The 15697-nt window shown below is 46.7% G+C and overlaps 1 protein-coding gene across 5 annotated transcripts in view; it reads left to right on the top strand.

Moving 5' to 3' along the window:
- The window catches only part of SETD3 (SET domain containing 3, actin N3(tau)-histidine methyltransferase), a 69364-nt gene that overhangs the window by 19542 nt on the left and 34125 nt on the right, over positions 1–15697 (top strand). For all 5 annotated transcript variants that reach the window (XR_002179915.3, XR_002179914.3, XM_019952542.3 and 2 more), the window contains 2 exons: positions 53–125; positions 431–687. Coding sequence is in view for 3 of the 5 variants with exons in the window: in XM_019952542.3 (XP_019808101.1) it covers positions 53–125; positions 431–687 (330 nt within the window). In the remaining 2 variants the exon portion in view is untranslated. The remainder of the gene's footprint in view (positions 1–52; positions 126–430; positions 688–15697) is intronic.

Genomic DNA, 15697 nt, shown 5'->3' on the forward strand with positions numbered 1-15697 from the left:
TTGACAATTGTAACATGTCTTGGTGATTCTACTATTATTTTTTTCCTCCTAGGCAGAAGAATTATTTTTATGGGTTCCACGAAAATTACTAATGACTGTTGAATCTGCTAAAAATTCAGTGCTGGGTGAGAATAATTTCTGTTTGTTCAAGGTAGAGCAAAAATGATAAAAATATATAAAATGTCATTTTGTGGCGCTAGGGACTATATTTGGTTGTTTTCTCAACTAGTGAAATATTTCCCCAAATCCACATGAAGTGTTTTCCACACTTGTAATCTGACATAGTAGAAGAATGTCAAAAGAAGAGGGCACCTTACCTTAAATGTTACATGACTATCAAGATATTCCTATAACTTTAATATATATTTTGAATAAACACTTTTTAAAGCAGTGTGTGGAACTGATGCTGTTACCTTCTGGGTTAATTCAGGGCCCTTGTATTCTCAAGACCGAATTCTTCAAGCCATGGGAAACATCACACTGGCCTTTCATCTGCTGTGTGAGCGAGCCGACCCTAACTCTTTCTGGCAGCCCTACATTCAGACCCTCCCCAGCGAATACGACACCCCTCTCTACTTCGAAGAGGATGAGGTTCGCTACCTTCAGTCCACACAGGCCATACATGACGTCTTCAGCCAGTATAAGAACACAGCGCGGCAGTACGCCTACTTCTATAAGGTCATCCAGGTGAGCGGCTGGGAGCTGTTTAAAGGATGTGTTACAGGGTGGGGAAGGAGGGAAATTGATTGCTTAAATGTTCCACCTAAACATTTTGCTTTTTAAGGTAAAAGGCATCGAGTGCATTGTTTCTGTTTTTACAGAAATGTCACTGAAATGTGGTTGGAATACATCTGACTTCCTCAGTGCCCAGTGTTAAAACAAGCAGCGGTTGCTCCTAAGTTATGAAAGTCACTGCATTTTCTGAAAACGAAAGACAACCATGGACTTTTAGAAGCTCTACAATCTATCTAGTACAAAAAGATATGCCCCATGTCTAAATTTTCCAAGGAAATGAAAGTCCATTTGTGGGTTCTTCATACGTATATTAGTAGTAAAATATTGACAATTGATTTCTTTATGTTTTGCAAAGTGTACTGTGTATTATATTAATTTTGATTAGTTCTAAGTAGACGTGTCATATGGAAATCTCTATAAGGTCATGAACATTTGAATTACACCTGATTGCTCCTTGCTGTGTTTTGGCAGTTCAGCCAGTGTTCTCTTTCCTTTCCAGCTGAACAGCACTCAGACAGCTGAGGGCCAGTGTCAGGGTTCCCTTGGGAGCTAAGAAAGGGCGAGTGTCTCTGCCTCTTGACTCGCCCCTTTCTCATATGCCCACGAATCAGCTCCTGGGCTGCTGTACCTAATAGGTGGCAAGTGGGAAGGTGAGCTGCTCCCTTTCCCTTTTCTTTGGGTAATTGGATAACCTGGATTAGGCTTGATTTGGTTGTTCCTTAGCTGGTCTGTCTCTGCTCTGTTTTCATTGCTACAGGAAATAATGTTTGGGTGTTCATCATTTAACCTTACAGCATGCCTACTGTGCAAGAATGTCACACTCAAAATTATATCCTCCCCTGTATCAAATACTTCAGATACATAAAAAACTATGACTCTTGTCTTCAAGTAGAAGTCGCTGCTTTTCTAAACTTTAAACTTCAGGAAGCCTTTAAGAATTATCATATAACAGGTATATAGCATTTATTTTGAGTGTGCTTGGTTTGAAAAATATTGATGGAGCCAGGCCAAAACTCTGATTATTCGGTTAGTTTGCACCTACAATCCTGCAATCTAAAGTGTGACGTGGCTCTTCGTGACCTGAAAGGGTTGTGCTTTTATTCCTAGTTTTTTTTTTTTTTTTTTTGCGGTACGCGGGCCTCTCACTGTTGTGGCCTCCCCCGTGGTGGAGCACAGGCTCTGGACACGCAGGCTCAGCGACCATGGCTCACGGGCCCAGCCGCTCCGCGGCATGTGGTATCTTCCCAGACCGGGGCACGAACCCGTGTCCCCTGCATCAGCTGGTGGACTCTCAACCACTGCGCCACCAGGGAAGCCCTATTCCTAGTTCTTAATTGTGTTTCTTCAATGACTAATAAAAGCGAAGCTGGCCCTAGCAGGTCTAAACCTTTGTTATTTCCTATTGTTAGGCAACAAACTGGAAACCAGCTCTTTTCAGGAATGTGTTTCTCAAATCGGGGCTGTGAGATGGCGAAGGCTGGCGGCCTACCCTGAGAGGAACTGCCTCTGTGGTCAGGTCGAGGGTTCTGGAACGATGTCGAGTCTCCCGACAACTGGCTTGGCGTGATCTTTGGATTTTCATTACACTCACCGGTCTGTTTATTTCAGTATTAACAAAGTAGTGCAGTTTTGCTTCAAGGTTCAATGAGATTTTAAATGACCGTGAGTCACTAAAATACTCTGTTCATTTTGATGGAACCGTCTCATGCCAGGTCTCTTAATAACCCTCTGAAATAAACCCCTTTAGATGATGTTTAGGTGACTGAATTATACCACAGTCTGTGTAGTAAATAGTATTATTATGAACATCTCAGGAACTAGAGAACATTCTAAAAATAAACTTTAATTCAGAAGTTTTTCTAAGAGTAATAAAATTCTCACATGACTAACAAGAACAATTTGGATAACTTATAATGAATCCGAATATCCTTTTTAAAAAAACAACCACAATCTTAAAGCGTTAATGAATCTATCCGTTATTCCTTTTTAGTATTCCTTTATTTATTTATTCTTCCTTTTTATTGGAAACTTTGATTAATAAATGTGAAACAAGGTATATCCAAATGTGGAATTATCAGACAATCAAATGTTGGCTTTTTTGCATAATTAAGCCAATCTTGAGTATTTGAAAATAATGGTTGTGATTTTAAAAATGGGTGAAAGGGTTCAAAAGGTAAAAAGAAAAAAATATATATGCAGAATCATAAATTTTAAAAATGATTTAAAGATGCAATCAAACTGTACTTTTCTTGACTGTCAAAAGCATCAAACCGAAGAGAAAGCAAGGTATGTCTGTGACCACATAATAGCTTCTTCTGTGTTACATCAGTGCATCTCAGCTGGGCGGTTGAGAGGGTATTTGCCCTTGAGAGAGTATTTGGTAACAGTTGGAGACAGTTTTGATTGTTAGGTTTGGGGGTGGGGGGAATGCCACTGGCCTCCAGGCTGCAGTTGCTGCTGAACTTCTCTTGATGTGCAGGGCAGCCCCCAAACAAGGAATTGTCCAGCCCAAAATGTCAATAGTGCTAAGGCCGAGACCCCCTGCTTTGTATTTATATATAGAGGACAGAGCACCTCAAATACCTATGTGATTCCAGAAATCACCATCAATCCCTTCTAGTGATTGGATGCCTAGGGCCTGACTGGCATTGGTTGCTGGTCACTGTCTCCATATGTCAGAAAGTCTTCGTGGGCCAGTTCCAGATCCCCCCGGCTTTAGCTGCCTGCTGTAGCTAGGAGAATATATTTTAAAGTGCTTTTCTGCTTGCTGTCGTTTAACAAACATCACTTCTTTTTAAAAACTTACAGATATAAGACTAGGTTTGGAGATGTTTGACTTGTTAAGGATGTAAGTACAGGGGAACAAAGATTGAAAAACTCTAAGTGTAAAATTCAGGTTACTCTTTAAAAACACAGACTTGGACCAAGGAGTCGAGTCGAGATCCTTGAAATTGCATTTTGAAAATGAACTTTATGTGGTGGGCTATCATCATTTCTCCACATAAGCTGGTGAGAGTTCAGTCAGGAAGGGGGCATTTAACTGATGGGAGGGGAAGGACCATGTGCCCCGAACGGGGCAGCTCTGACTGAGGGTGGTTTCAGGAAGGGTCGAAGCAGCAGTGGGATAATCTGCCCAAGAGAGAGAGGCCGCACAGAAAGAGCCTGCGCTTTGTAGTCAGACAAACCTGAGTTGAAATCCTAATAAATGTATTTACTATTAAATTAAATATAATTTGGCATTTGTTGCTTTACCCTACCCCTCTGTGTTTGTCTCCTGATCTGTTAGGTAGAAGACCCATTTTTCAGTGTAACTGCTGTCAGCCCAAGTTGGGCTGTTCATCATAGCCCCCAGCACAGTGCCGGGCTGCAATGCCTGTGGCATGAGGAAACACCAAGGAGGTCACGGTTGAAGCCACCCGAGCCAGGGTGGCATGGTAGTGGAGAGGGTGGGCTCTGGGGCTGACCTGCCAGGGTTCAAATCCCCACAGCATCGTTTTTGCCAGGTCTCTGTGCTTCTGTTTCCTTTTCTGCAAAATGAGATAATACAGCACCTGTCTCCCAGGGTTGCTGAGTGGACGAAATGAGTTGATCTGCGTGAGGCCCTCAGTACAGCAGTACTTGTCATAGAAATGCTCCATTTCTGTTACTGTTTTGTGTTTTGATCCTTCAGGCCGTGTCATTTGGTTGTTTTGTGTTAATTGTTTTAAGTTGCATCTCCCCTGTCCCTGCAGTACCTTATGGTAGTATTTCTTAACATTCCTACTAAAAACTCCTATTGGCCATGGATAGTGAAGAGTATTCCTGCAGGACTAGGGCCTAGACCCAAGTGACTCTTCACAAACTCAGATTGCTTCGATATCTCATGCTTTTGTTGTTACTGTCATTGGTTTTTTATCTCATGTTTTTAAATATTAAAAATGTGTGCAGTTGTTTGTTTGCTGTGGTTTAACAATCATGTGAAATGACTTACTGTCAGGTCAGACTGGCACTGTAGGAAAACAGCCCAATTTCTCCCATGACCCTACCTGCCGCTGTGCATCCCTGGAACCCACATTCCAGCGGGAGAAGCGTGGCTTTATGTGGAGTAAATGCCGTGAGCCCCACAATGTGGCCAGTCTAAGGGTGGTTCTTTTTCAGTAAAAGAAAATGTGACAGTCACTTAACGTTAGTAAAAATAGGCAGCAGAAGATATGATTGCACATTGAAAATACATCAGAATGAGCTTTGGCAGAAAATTTCTTAATTGATGATTTGATTTCTGTGCCTGATGGAATAGGACCTCAAGGCAGCCCAGAATGAGACGTACTGCTGAGACAACCAGGGGGTCTAGGCTATGGAGGAGAAGGTTTTTGCATAAGAATTCATGACAAAGAAAAATGGATTTAAGCAAGAGTTATCTTTTTAAAAATCATATTTTGAGTCTAGCTGTTTTTCTAGTTTCAGGATGTTCCCACTGCTTATAGAAGTCTTCAGTAACAATTGAGAGTAAACATGAATGTTAACACGGTACTGCTGTTATTTTGTGTGTCATGTTTTCTCACTTCAGTACCAAACCATACATCTTATGCTTTTCCAGGCTTGGATGTTGGGCTTTTTCTCCCTTTTAGTAGACAGATCACTTCAGCAATGCGTTATCACTCAGGGGAGAGTGAGTAGGATTACAGCAGTTCATGTTTAACATTTTCAGTACAGCGACCTGCCCTCAGTTTGATTTTTTCTTTTTTTTCTTTTGCATTGTAGCTCTTAACCTTTTTCAGGGTCTTGGGAACCCTCTTCCCAGAGACGTGTATGTGTGCTATAATCACAAACCCTGGCGTACCATTTGGGGGCTCAAATTCCAGAACCTGATGCGCAGGTTTTTGTTATGACTTCCAATTTAAAGTCATTTTTCTGGGGATGCAGACCAAACTCTGCTCTGAGCCGAAACTCATTCTTTTTCTCCTGAGCTGGCCGCTGGCCTGAAGGTCTGCCAGCCCCGGCCCGGCCACTGTCTCCTGGGGGCACCAGCAGTGTGACGCAAGCACGGCTGGTCCCTGTGTGGTGGCGATCCCAAGTCCCTGGGAGAGGAGCACAGAGACGTGTTCATAGTCATCTTGCGTCAGCCTTTAGGATGTTTATTCTAAAAGAAAACTGGCACTAATACTAACTTCTAGGAATTATAAATGCTTCTAGGTAAATTTCTCTGCATTGCATTCTTAATGTTTAGAGAAACCTCTCTCTCTCTCCTATCTCTCTCTCTCTCTCTGTCTGCTTGTTGTTGCCTAAGAACTAGGAAAATAATTTCCTCCCAGCATATTTTCTTGGTCAAAGGCTTTTGAGTGCGGCCGCTTGGTAGTTCAGGTTACTTTCTGTCTTTAGTTTGCTTCACAGAGTTGGTTTAAAAGTCTTTCCAGGACTCTGCTCGTCCTCTTCTGTGCAGTAGCGCTTGGGCTTCACGGTTCTTTAAGGTTTTTACATTGTACCTGCATTGTATTCTTCTTGAGATGTGCAGTATACAGTGTGTCCTTTAGGTATCTAACAGATGATAGTATGTAACCAGAAGCCTCAAACTCAGGGAATTTTTTGTGCATACCTGCAGTTAAGATCTCACACCTGCTGGTGAAACATTCTGCTGCAGTTTCATGGTTGAGAAATGTCAGCACCCAAACTCAGGAAGCTGAATTTAGAAATTGTGGCTCAGCCAAACGCTGGAAAAGGCTCGTGGGGATTGAGAACCTGAGTGGTGGTAGAATTTCTTCCTGTCAGTTTGTGAAGGGGGACGCGAGGGAAGAAGAGAGGATTAATAGTAGAGGCAGAACTTGGCCCTTAAAACTGCTGCAGAGCTTTAACCTATAAAAGTACGCCTGACAGACCAGGACATTCCAAAGTTCAGCTCCAAGTTGGGACTGTTGCATGGAAATATATGACTAGTTTTGTGATAGAAATCAGTGGGAAAAAAAGTAGGATTTGGCTTAAACCCAACTTTGAAGTGGTGTGATTGTGAGAAAATGAAGAAAATCATATCTTAACGTAGATGAATGATAGTCCAAATATTTCTCACCCGTGTCAATGGAAAAGAAATGAGCAGATCCTGTGAATGAGCTGTTTGTCTAGTTGACAATCCCATGTAGTGGGCTGGGCACTGCGATGTGGAGCGCCAGCTGTCCCAAGGTTAAGAGCTCTCTTGGGATGAGCACATTTTCCTGTGCTGTTGAGCTTGAATGTGATGCTCTTTTAAGTAAATTCAAGTGTACGGGGTTGAACAGCATAGAGGCATATCTATAAAATTACTATTTCCCCATTGATCTCATCGTTTAAGTGATTTATCCCACCTTACTTGGATCTCCTCTTTTTGCGCTGATCGAATCTGAGAGGTACAGGGGAAGGGCTGATGGAGAAACGCCTGTGTGTGTTAAGTGCTGTGAATTTTATTTCAAGCCTTCCGCCTTTCCTGCCTGATGCTGCAGGATGGGGGGAGGCTGTGTTAAGTTGGCCGGACAGGCAGCTTCTCCCACCTGGCCAGGCCCGTGGTGGCAGGAGACCCGCGCAGCCAGACTCACAGCTTGCTGTGAACAGGGCCTGCCCAGAGGCCAAGGAAGGTGCCACTTCTGGCTCTCGGCATCCCGTGGCAGTTGTGGCTGAGCGTCAGTTGCTGTCCCGTTTCTCGCTGTTCTCCTTGTCCCTGCTGGAGCCACAGGAGAAGAGCACAGACGTGAATTTTTGCTGGAGATAGATTTACCTCTGTTTTCCTGAAGTTCATAGAGAAGATCTGATCATGCATGAGGCCTACAGGAATAACATCAGATTTGAGTAAAACCCCTGGGACTCAGCATACTTTAAAGATCCAGCGCCTTGACACATGCAGGCGATGTACGTGGGCGTCAAATGCTGTCCTAGGCACGTGTGGGTGCGCGTATCCGAGAGCCCCGCAACGGAGGATGTGCACTTGCGTTCATGGAACTTCCGCTGGTGGCTGAGGTGGTGGCGGGCACCCCCGGTTTATGTGCAGGTTTACTCCACGTCATCCCTGAGGCCATGGGGAGCTTGGAGGGCTCTCCGTAGCTGGCTTCTCCCTCCGTTGGCCCTTCCCCTCCGCCTAGAAACCTGTGTAAGGGTCTTCCTTCCAGATAAACCAACCCACCTTCTCCTCCTGACCTTGGATTCACTCCCCTTTCTTTTTGTTTTTAGCCCACTGTATCCTCCTGATTGTTCATTCAACCACTGTTTATTGAGGATCTCAAGCGTGAGGCACCACACCTGGGGACCGGGACTAATGTCCCTGGGGGTACAAAGAGGTGTTTTTGAACTTTTTATCTTGAAATAATTTTTTCGACTTAGGAAAAAGTTGTAAACATAGTACAAAGTTGAAAGCCTGGCCGTGGGCACCACCTCCTGGATACCCTGCTCCTGCCCTCGTTCCCACGTAAGTTCCCTTCCGGGGGCACGTGTGTTCCGTACGTAACGCTCTTGTTCTCAGCCAAATTCCTGACAATGTCACGACTCCTGACGCAGGGTGGGGGGTATGGGACACCGAGGAGGTGAGTCAGAGGCGAGGGTGGGGATGAGAGAAGGCGCTTCAGTGGCTGGGGGTATCGAGGTAAATGTGGGTTCTGTGGTGAGGGCACTGGTTGGAGGTGCAGGATGTGATGGGGAGAGAATGAAGCCCTCTGATTCCAAGCTGTGCCCGAAGTCCGAGGGGCCTCTTCCCATCCTGTGAGTCGTGTTCTGTGCCGGGTGCCCTGGAGCACTGGCCGGACCGGGAGGTGGGAGTGGCTCCTGAGCTTGTTATATGGACCTGAGGTCACTAACAGAAGATGCTTTGTGGGGACAGAGCGGCCCCATCGGTGTGACCCTCCCTGGGCTCTCTCCTCAGGGCTTTAGTCCTGCCAGTCACCCTGTGAGGGAGGCAGTGTCCATCCTCCCTTTGCAGAGGAGCAGTGGGAGATGTGGGGTTCCCAGGCCCAGGTCAGAGCAGGCCGGCCGGACCCGAGCCCTCCCAGACTGGGGTCGGCAGGTCACAGTCTTTCTCTACAGCTCTTTCTGGTCTTACTTTTGGGGCAAAGAAGTGGTCTAGTGTTCTTTTTTTTTTTTAATAAATTTATTTGTTTTTGTTTATTTTAATTTTGGCTGCGTCGGGTCTTCATTGCTGTGCGCGGGCTTTCTCTAGTTGCGGCGAGTGGGGGCTACCCTTCGTTGCAGTGCGCGGCCTTCTCACTGCGGCGGCTCCTCTTGTGTGGAGCATGGGCTCTCGGCGCGCAGGCTCCAGTAGTTGTGACTCACGGGCTCAGTAGTTGTGGCTCGTGGGCTCTAGAGCGCAGGCTCAGTAGTTGTGGCACATGGGCTTAGTTGCTCCGCAGCAGTTGGGATCTTCCTGGACCAGGGTTCGAACCCGTGTCCCCTGAATTTATAGGCAGATTCCTAACCACTGCGCCACTAGGGAAGCCCAGAAGTGGTCTGGTTTTAAGGGCAGGGCAGTCTTGTTCAAAGTCTCTCTTGGGCTCTTATCTTGCAGAAAGCTGTGCCATCCCCTGGGCCTGCACAGGGCACCTGCTGGGGTTCCTTCCAGCTCCTGGAGGGGCCCTCGTCCAGCCTCAGTCTCACTCTGTGCAGAGGTGGGAGAGGGCACATGCGGAGGACGCCGTAGGCTGCTGGCTTTCCCCCACGCTGGGATGAAGCTGATGAAGCTCCCTCTCTCTTTCTTTCTTTGTTTTGTCCTTACCAACTTGACTTTTAATGTTATAAAAAAGTGGAAACACTGGAACTTAGGAAAATCACTTCAGGCTTGCATGTTCTCTGGAGAGTTTCCAGCGACTTGGTGATCTTTGTAGAGCCTCTGGCTGTCTTGCTGAGATGCACTGACCTGTGTCCTTGCTTTTTCCTGATAGCTGACCTTGTGCATTACTAATTTGTGTTAAATGTGTATGAGTGTTGTCCTTATCATGTCCTTATTTAAGGTTTCTGACTTTGTAGATTATTCATTCTGAACGTGTATCTAATTTTCACCATTTTTATAAATACAGGCTGCAGATATGACATTTAAAGACATCTAATTTGTGGTTTTAACAGTTTGCTTGTTTTGTATAATGTTATAGCAATTCAAATAGATATAGACTTCACCTGCTGGGAATCTAGTGTTCTTTGTTTTTTCCAGTTTTTGTTTCAGCAGCCTTTGAGGGGCTCAAGAAACGAAATGCTCTTTCTCTGTATTCCTGGTTCTAAATGGGGGAAGCCATACCTGCGTCCAGTTGGTGGCGCATATTCCTTCTTGGCAGTTATTGAGGAAGGTCACCGTTTTGTGGTGTCTGTACAAGCGGGGAGGCTGGGCAGCCCCACGCTCTGTGTCCTCCTGTAGAAGTTTTCCAGGTAAGATTCCCAGATCTCCAGGCTGCCGTGGTTGCTAGGGCACTCCTGTCTCCTGCCCTTGGCTGGCCCGCTGGCTCTTCTGTCTGGCAGTCCTCCTGTGAACGACAGCCTTCCTGCCCTTGCTCGGCTTGTCACCTGGGCCCCTTGAGAAAAGCTTCCAACTTTGCTGATCAGAGTTGGGAACGGAAGTCCAACAAAGCCATTACAAGGGTAATCATTCATGGCAATGCTGCCTATGTGTCCAGCACTGTGAGAGCTTTCTTGCCTTTTATTCCAGGAACTACTGCCTTCCCATGAGAATCTGAGACAGAATTAACCAAATTAGATTCAGCGGAAACCTCCAGTCCTAGGGCCCGAGTCTTTGGGGCATCACCCCGTTTTACAGGTGAGGAAATGGGCTGAGTGGCGAGTCAGGATTGAAGGCCAGATCCTCCCGACCCTAGAGGCTGTTTTTCCCACTTCCCTCATCTCCACAGACCCATCTTCTCTACAATTCCTTCTCTCCCCTTCTAGCCCCCGCTTTACCAGTCCTGGGTCTTTCCCACAAGTCTGATCAGTAGAACTTTTTTGAAAATACAAGTTTAAAAACAAAAGCTTCAAAATTGTTTTTTCTTGAAACCTGCTTTTCTTCCCAGCCCCCTAAGGTCTGTATCTGGTGATTACATTCCCTGTTCTCTGGGATAGGAATTCTGGTTTTATTTTTGTTTTGTTTTGTTTTGAGTGTGTGTGATAAGACGAGAGCCTGCTTCTGTTTTTTGAGACCTCTGACAAGCGCCCTTACGGGAACACTCTCCTGAGTGAGCAGACACATTGGCAGCCACTCATGCTGGTTGACGCTGACATGCAGATTCCGTCCCTTCCCTGCACAGCTGTACTGCTTTCATAATTGCTTATGACCTAAGAAATTCTGGCTTAGGCTGCAACCTTCCCATGGCCACTCTGCGTATCCTTCTCGCCTTCTCTCAGGGAGAAAAGCATTTACAGTAGAAGCATGAAAAGGAATTAGAGGCAGTAGAGGAACCTCCATAACATCAGGGATTATATTATTAATACATCCTGTTTACTCGGGTTGGGCCGGGACCTCTCGGCAGCTGCATGTGGAGGCACAGCTGGGACTGTCCACCCCCTCTGCATTTGAGTACCAAGCGGAAGAGTGGATCGAGCTCACCCTCCGGTGAGCTTGAGGGAGTGTGTAGACCTGCATGGAGTGAGATGGTGAGGACGACCGCTTTAACAGAGTCGGTAGGTTAGTGAGTGTTCACAGGCAGGGAACATAGGCGCCTGTGTTCTGTTGCCCTTACTCCATAAGGTGCTGTGGAGTAGACACAACCGCAGTCCCCTCCGCCTGACTTCCTTGGAATTGAGAGCCCGAGCGTAGGTGGGGCTTTGCTGTTGGTATTCATCGGGCTCTGCTTCCTGCATTTGCAGAGGCGCTCTGCTTTGAGTATTTAGTGCTTCATTCTAGCCCTGGGGCGTTAGATCAGGTGGATCACATCTTTTACCGTTACGGAAACTCATTTTAGCAGCGTGTTTCTGCTGGGCAGATTATCCAAAAAATTGCCCATGCAATATAATAATTTTTAAATAGTCTTGTTAACAGCAGCTTCTTCCCACTCTGCCTAGCCATCCATTCTGCACCCAGCTTGCCAGTTTTCGGAGGAGTCGGTGTCCTGTAGAAGAAAGAACAGTCCGTCCGAGTCTGAGCTTGTCACCCGCTAGGTAAATCTGGTCAGGTTAAGTTGGAGTCTGAGTTCCCTTATCTGTAGAAAGGAGACATGGGTGCCCGCCAGCCAGGCTGTGTGGGAGTGGAGAAGAGGCATCTCTGCGGGGCTCAGCGTACAGACGCCAGCCCTGCAGACTCAGTGGGTCAGCCATACCCTCTCCTGGGCCGTCCTCTGGCCTCTGCTAGAACACGGTCCCTGCTCAGAGCCCGATCTGACAAGGCAGCCCGTCCCAGCGTGAGGACTGCTTAGAGGACCAGCCCTTGTACAGAGGCAAAGCATGCCTCCCTGGAACGTTCATCTGAGTCGTTTCCTGACTCGAGAGCAAAAGACTAGATTTTGCCTTCTGCCACGACTCCTTCCCTCCCTGTCTACACCCCCCACCCCACCCCCATCCCCGCCTGAGGCATTTGTTCAGCAGACACCTCTCTGCAAGGTGCCCCTGCTTGGAATCGACAGTTTACCACGTTAGTCAGAAGCTTGCTTGCTGGGCCTGTAAAATTAATTCGGTAAAAAGTGATATTTGAGGACATAGATTGAAAGAGAAGGAAGAGTCCTTCCAGCTGAGAAGTGGAGGAGGACTTCTTTTGGTTTTTGTCATTTTTAAATGGGAGCAGTGGTGGTTGGAGAAGGTGATCTCAGACACGGGCCCCCGCTGCTCTCTGACCTCGCCTTTGGCCTATTTTTTCCTCAAAGCACATTAGTACTTGACAGCATATGTGTATTTCTTCATTCATTTGTCTGTCTTCCCAACCAGAATGTCAGCACACTGGGGGCAGGGACTGTGTTTTATCCTCAGCTGGAAGGTGCCTAACACCTAGCAAGGGCTCAGTCGCAGTTTGTTGGGTGAATAAAGCCACCAGCCAGTAGCTGAAACAGCAGCAAGTAGCATTTAATGAAACTGGTCAGACACTGTGCCTTAGTTCATTTCCTCCTGTCAGCGTCCAGTGAGAGGTGCGATTCCTCCTTCCTCCTGAAGAGCAGACCTGCCGGGCCTCACGGGTGGTCTCAGGTTTGGCTCAGACCCTAGAGCCTGTGCTCTCTGCAGGCTGCAATCCTCCCTGCCCCCCTGAGAGTCCCAGAACTCAGGCCACCTGTCACTCAATCATCTGTTTTGTGGCTCTTCTGGAACCTGCAGGGGGTCAGGAGCAGACTTGTCTTCTGTGTTCCCTAGCTTAATTCTCTTCTGTTCTATGGGGTTGTTTGCCTGTTTTCTGTGTTCAGATAGCTTTCTAATTTTTCGTGGTCACCAGCAATGACTATGGTCACATGTACAAGTTTTTTCAATATTCAAGTCAGTTAATTTTGTTTGTTTGCTTTATTTTTGGTCTGGAGCAATTCTGACTTGTTTAAAATGGCCAGTGGCTTTCTTACTGTCGTTTCTCTTACTTTGGAATTCATTTTCCTTCCAGTGATGACGGACACCCAGTCCAGCCCACTGTCCTGCCTTCCAGAGGGTCTCTCCACTCTTAACCCTCCTGTCTGGGTCTGTGTGCAGAACTAGAGAGATCTTTTTGTAACATAAATTATATCATGCTGCTGGTTTACCATCACACTTGGAAAAACTCAAAGGGCAGGGCTGCTGAGATGGCCTCTCCTCCCACTTCAGGTGACTCCTTGGGTACCCCTTCCTCCCCGTCACTGCAGCCCGCTCCCCCTGGCTGTGATCAGTTCGCTGGTCTCGCCCAGCCTCCCTGGCCCCATCTGCTCCCTTTCTGCAGTGCCTTCCCCCAGTTCTGTGCATGGCTGCCTCCTTCTCAGTCTTCTGGTTTCAGCTAAAATGTTGCAGTTTGAGTGAGGCTTTCCCTTACCCTGAAGTAGATCTGCCTTATCCACTATGTTAGTGTGTTAGTCAGGACTCTTCTGAGAAACAGAACCAACAGGATGTGTTTATGTGTATAGAAGGAGATTTATTTTAAGGAATTGGCTCACATGATTATGGAGGCTGGCAAATCCAAAATTTACAGGCCAGGCGGGCAGGCTGGAGACCCAGGGAAGAGCTGATGTTTTAGTTCAAGTCTGAAGGCCTTCTGCTGCAGACTTCCCGCTAGCTTGGGGGAGGTCAGGCTTTTGTTCTGTTCAGGCCTTCAGCTGACTAGATGAGAAGGAGAGCGATTAGGGAGGGCAATCTGCTTTACCCAGAGTCCACCAATTTAAATGTTAAGCTCATCCAAGAACAGCTTCACAGACACATCCGGAATAAAGTTTCACCAAATATTTGGGCATGTGGCCCAGCCAAGTTGACAGATAAAATTCATCATCACAGTTAGCATGCTTTTTTAAAATCTGTGTATTGACTTATTATCCGTGTTCTCCTCTGGAGTGACCCTGCTCTCCAGGCGCCACCGTGGCACTGTTGCCGGCACAGTGCCTGGCACACAGAGCCCGGGCAGAGCTTGTTCAGTGGGGAGCCGGTTGCCTGCCAGCTCTCCAAGTGAGTCTCGCATGGCCAGGGCCTCGTGGGAGGTGGATGGCCAAAGTCCAACCTGTCCTCGGCTCCCTAAGCTGTGTCCCCTCAAAGCTGCATCCTAACAGGCAGGCAACTTCTTCCAATTTGTACAAAGGTCCTCTGATGTCCCTAAACCTGTTGGGACATCAGAGGAGCCATGTAAATGAGGACTGCCGCAAGTCTAACAGAGCATGCCATCACTCTGCCCAAAGCTCCATGGCCCTGGCCTTTCTTCCTCTGTCTTCCCAGATGTGAAACTTACAGTGAGGGGAGGATTTATCACATCCTCTGCTTTTAGCAGACTTAATCTAGTAGCTGTCCATAAAACTGGTTTATACTCTCTTGGGCTACTGTGTTTTTCTCTGTAAAAAATAAAATACCGTCTATATTTTCCAAAAGATTAGGTGACGTGAAATGTATTTCACAACACTGTCGGCTTCTGTTGTGCTTTCATTCTTACCCGGTGTTCACGACCAGGCTCTTATGCTCAGGTTCAGAGCCTTCTGCAGATGTGCTCTGGGCCACTTTTCTTCACTTCCCACCAGATGCCCTCCACTGCCATGTTCCCTCCGCTGACTCTGCTCTAGCCAGGGCTTCCTGATGCCCTCCACTGCCATGCTGCCTCCGCTGACTCCGCTCTAGCCAGGGCTTCTGGCTGTGCTGGGCCTGATGGCTGCTCCTTACGTTGCTCCAGGGAACGGCTCCTCCTCGGCGTGTTGTCGTGTGGCCATCTGAGGCCGTATGCATTCCTTCTGACCCTCTCCCCAGCTGTTTCCTCCTGGAAATCACTGGGTATCTCCAGCTCACATATGACTGTAGCAAAATGCCCTACAGTTATTGACAGTTTAAGCTTGAATTATATTTTTGGGGAGCTGTTACTTTTAGGCCCACCTGTGTTCTTTAGTCCTTGAGCTTTGTCACGTGTTGCAATTTGGGTAATTTTTTCATTTCACAAATCAATTTTATTCTTTTGGCGTACAAGGAAAAGTGAGTTCTAAATATTAGTGATTGAAAACATATCATGGATACTGTGTTTATTTTTATTTACATTCAGCCTCATCAGGAAAAAAATTATAATAGTATTCATTAAAAATTTTAAGTCAAATAACTACCTATTTAAAATACCTTCTAATAATAATGGTGTTTTGCTGAATGCTGGCTTCTCCTCCAGGCCAGTGGTAGGTGCTATAAGGAGATAGAGAAGTAATCTGAGTCCTTGCCTTGTAGAAATTTATAGTAGAGATGGGAGGAAAACAATTGGCAGGAGACGTTGAAAAGCAAAAATGGGAAACTGAGGCAGTGACTGCCGTCTGAGCTCCTGGGGGGCAGTCAGGTGGTACTTGAGTTGGGGCTCGAAAGGCAAAATTGTCTGGTAGAGGGAGGGAACTACTGTCAGCAAAGGTGTGGAGTTGGGGGGCGGCAGGACACATTCCGAGGAGGGGAGACAGCC

Source organism: Tursiops truncatus, chromosome 2, assembly GCF_011762595.2.
Source record: "Tursiops truncatus isolate mTurTru1 chromosome 2, mTurTru1.mat.Y, whole genome shotgun sequence".
NCBI lineage: Eukaryota > Metazoa > Chordata > Mammalia > Artiodactyla > Delphinidae > Tursiops > Tursiops truncatus.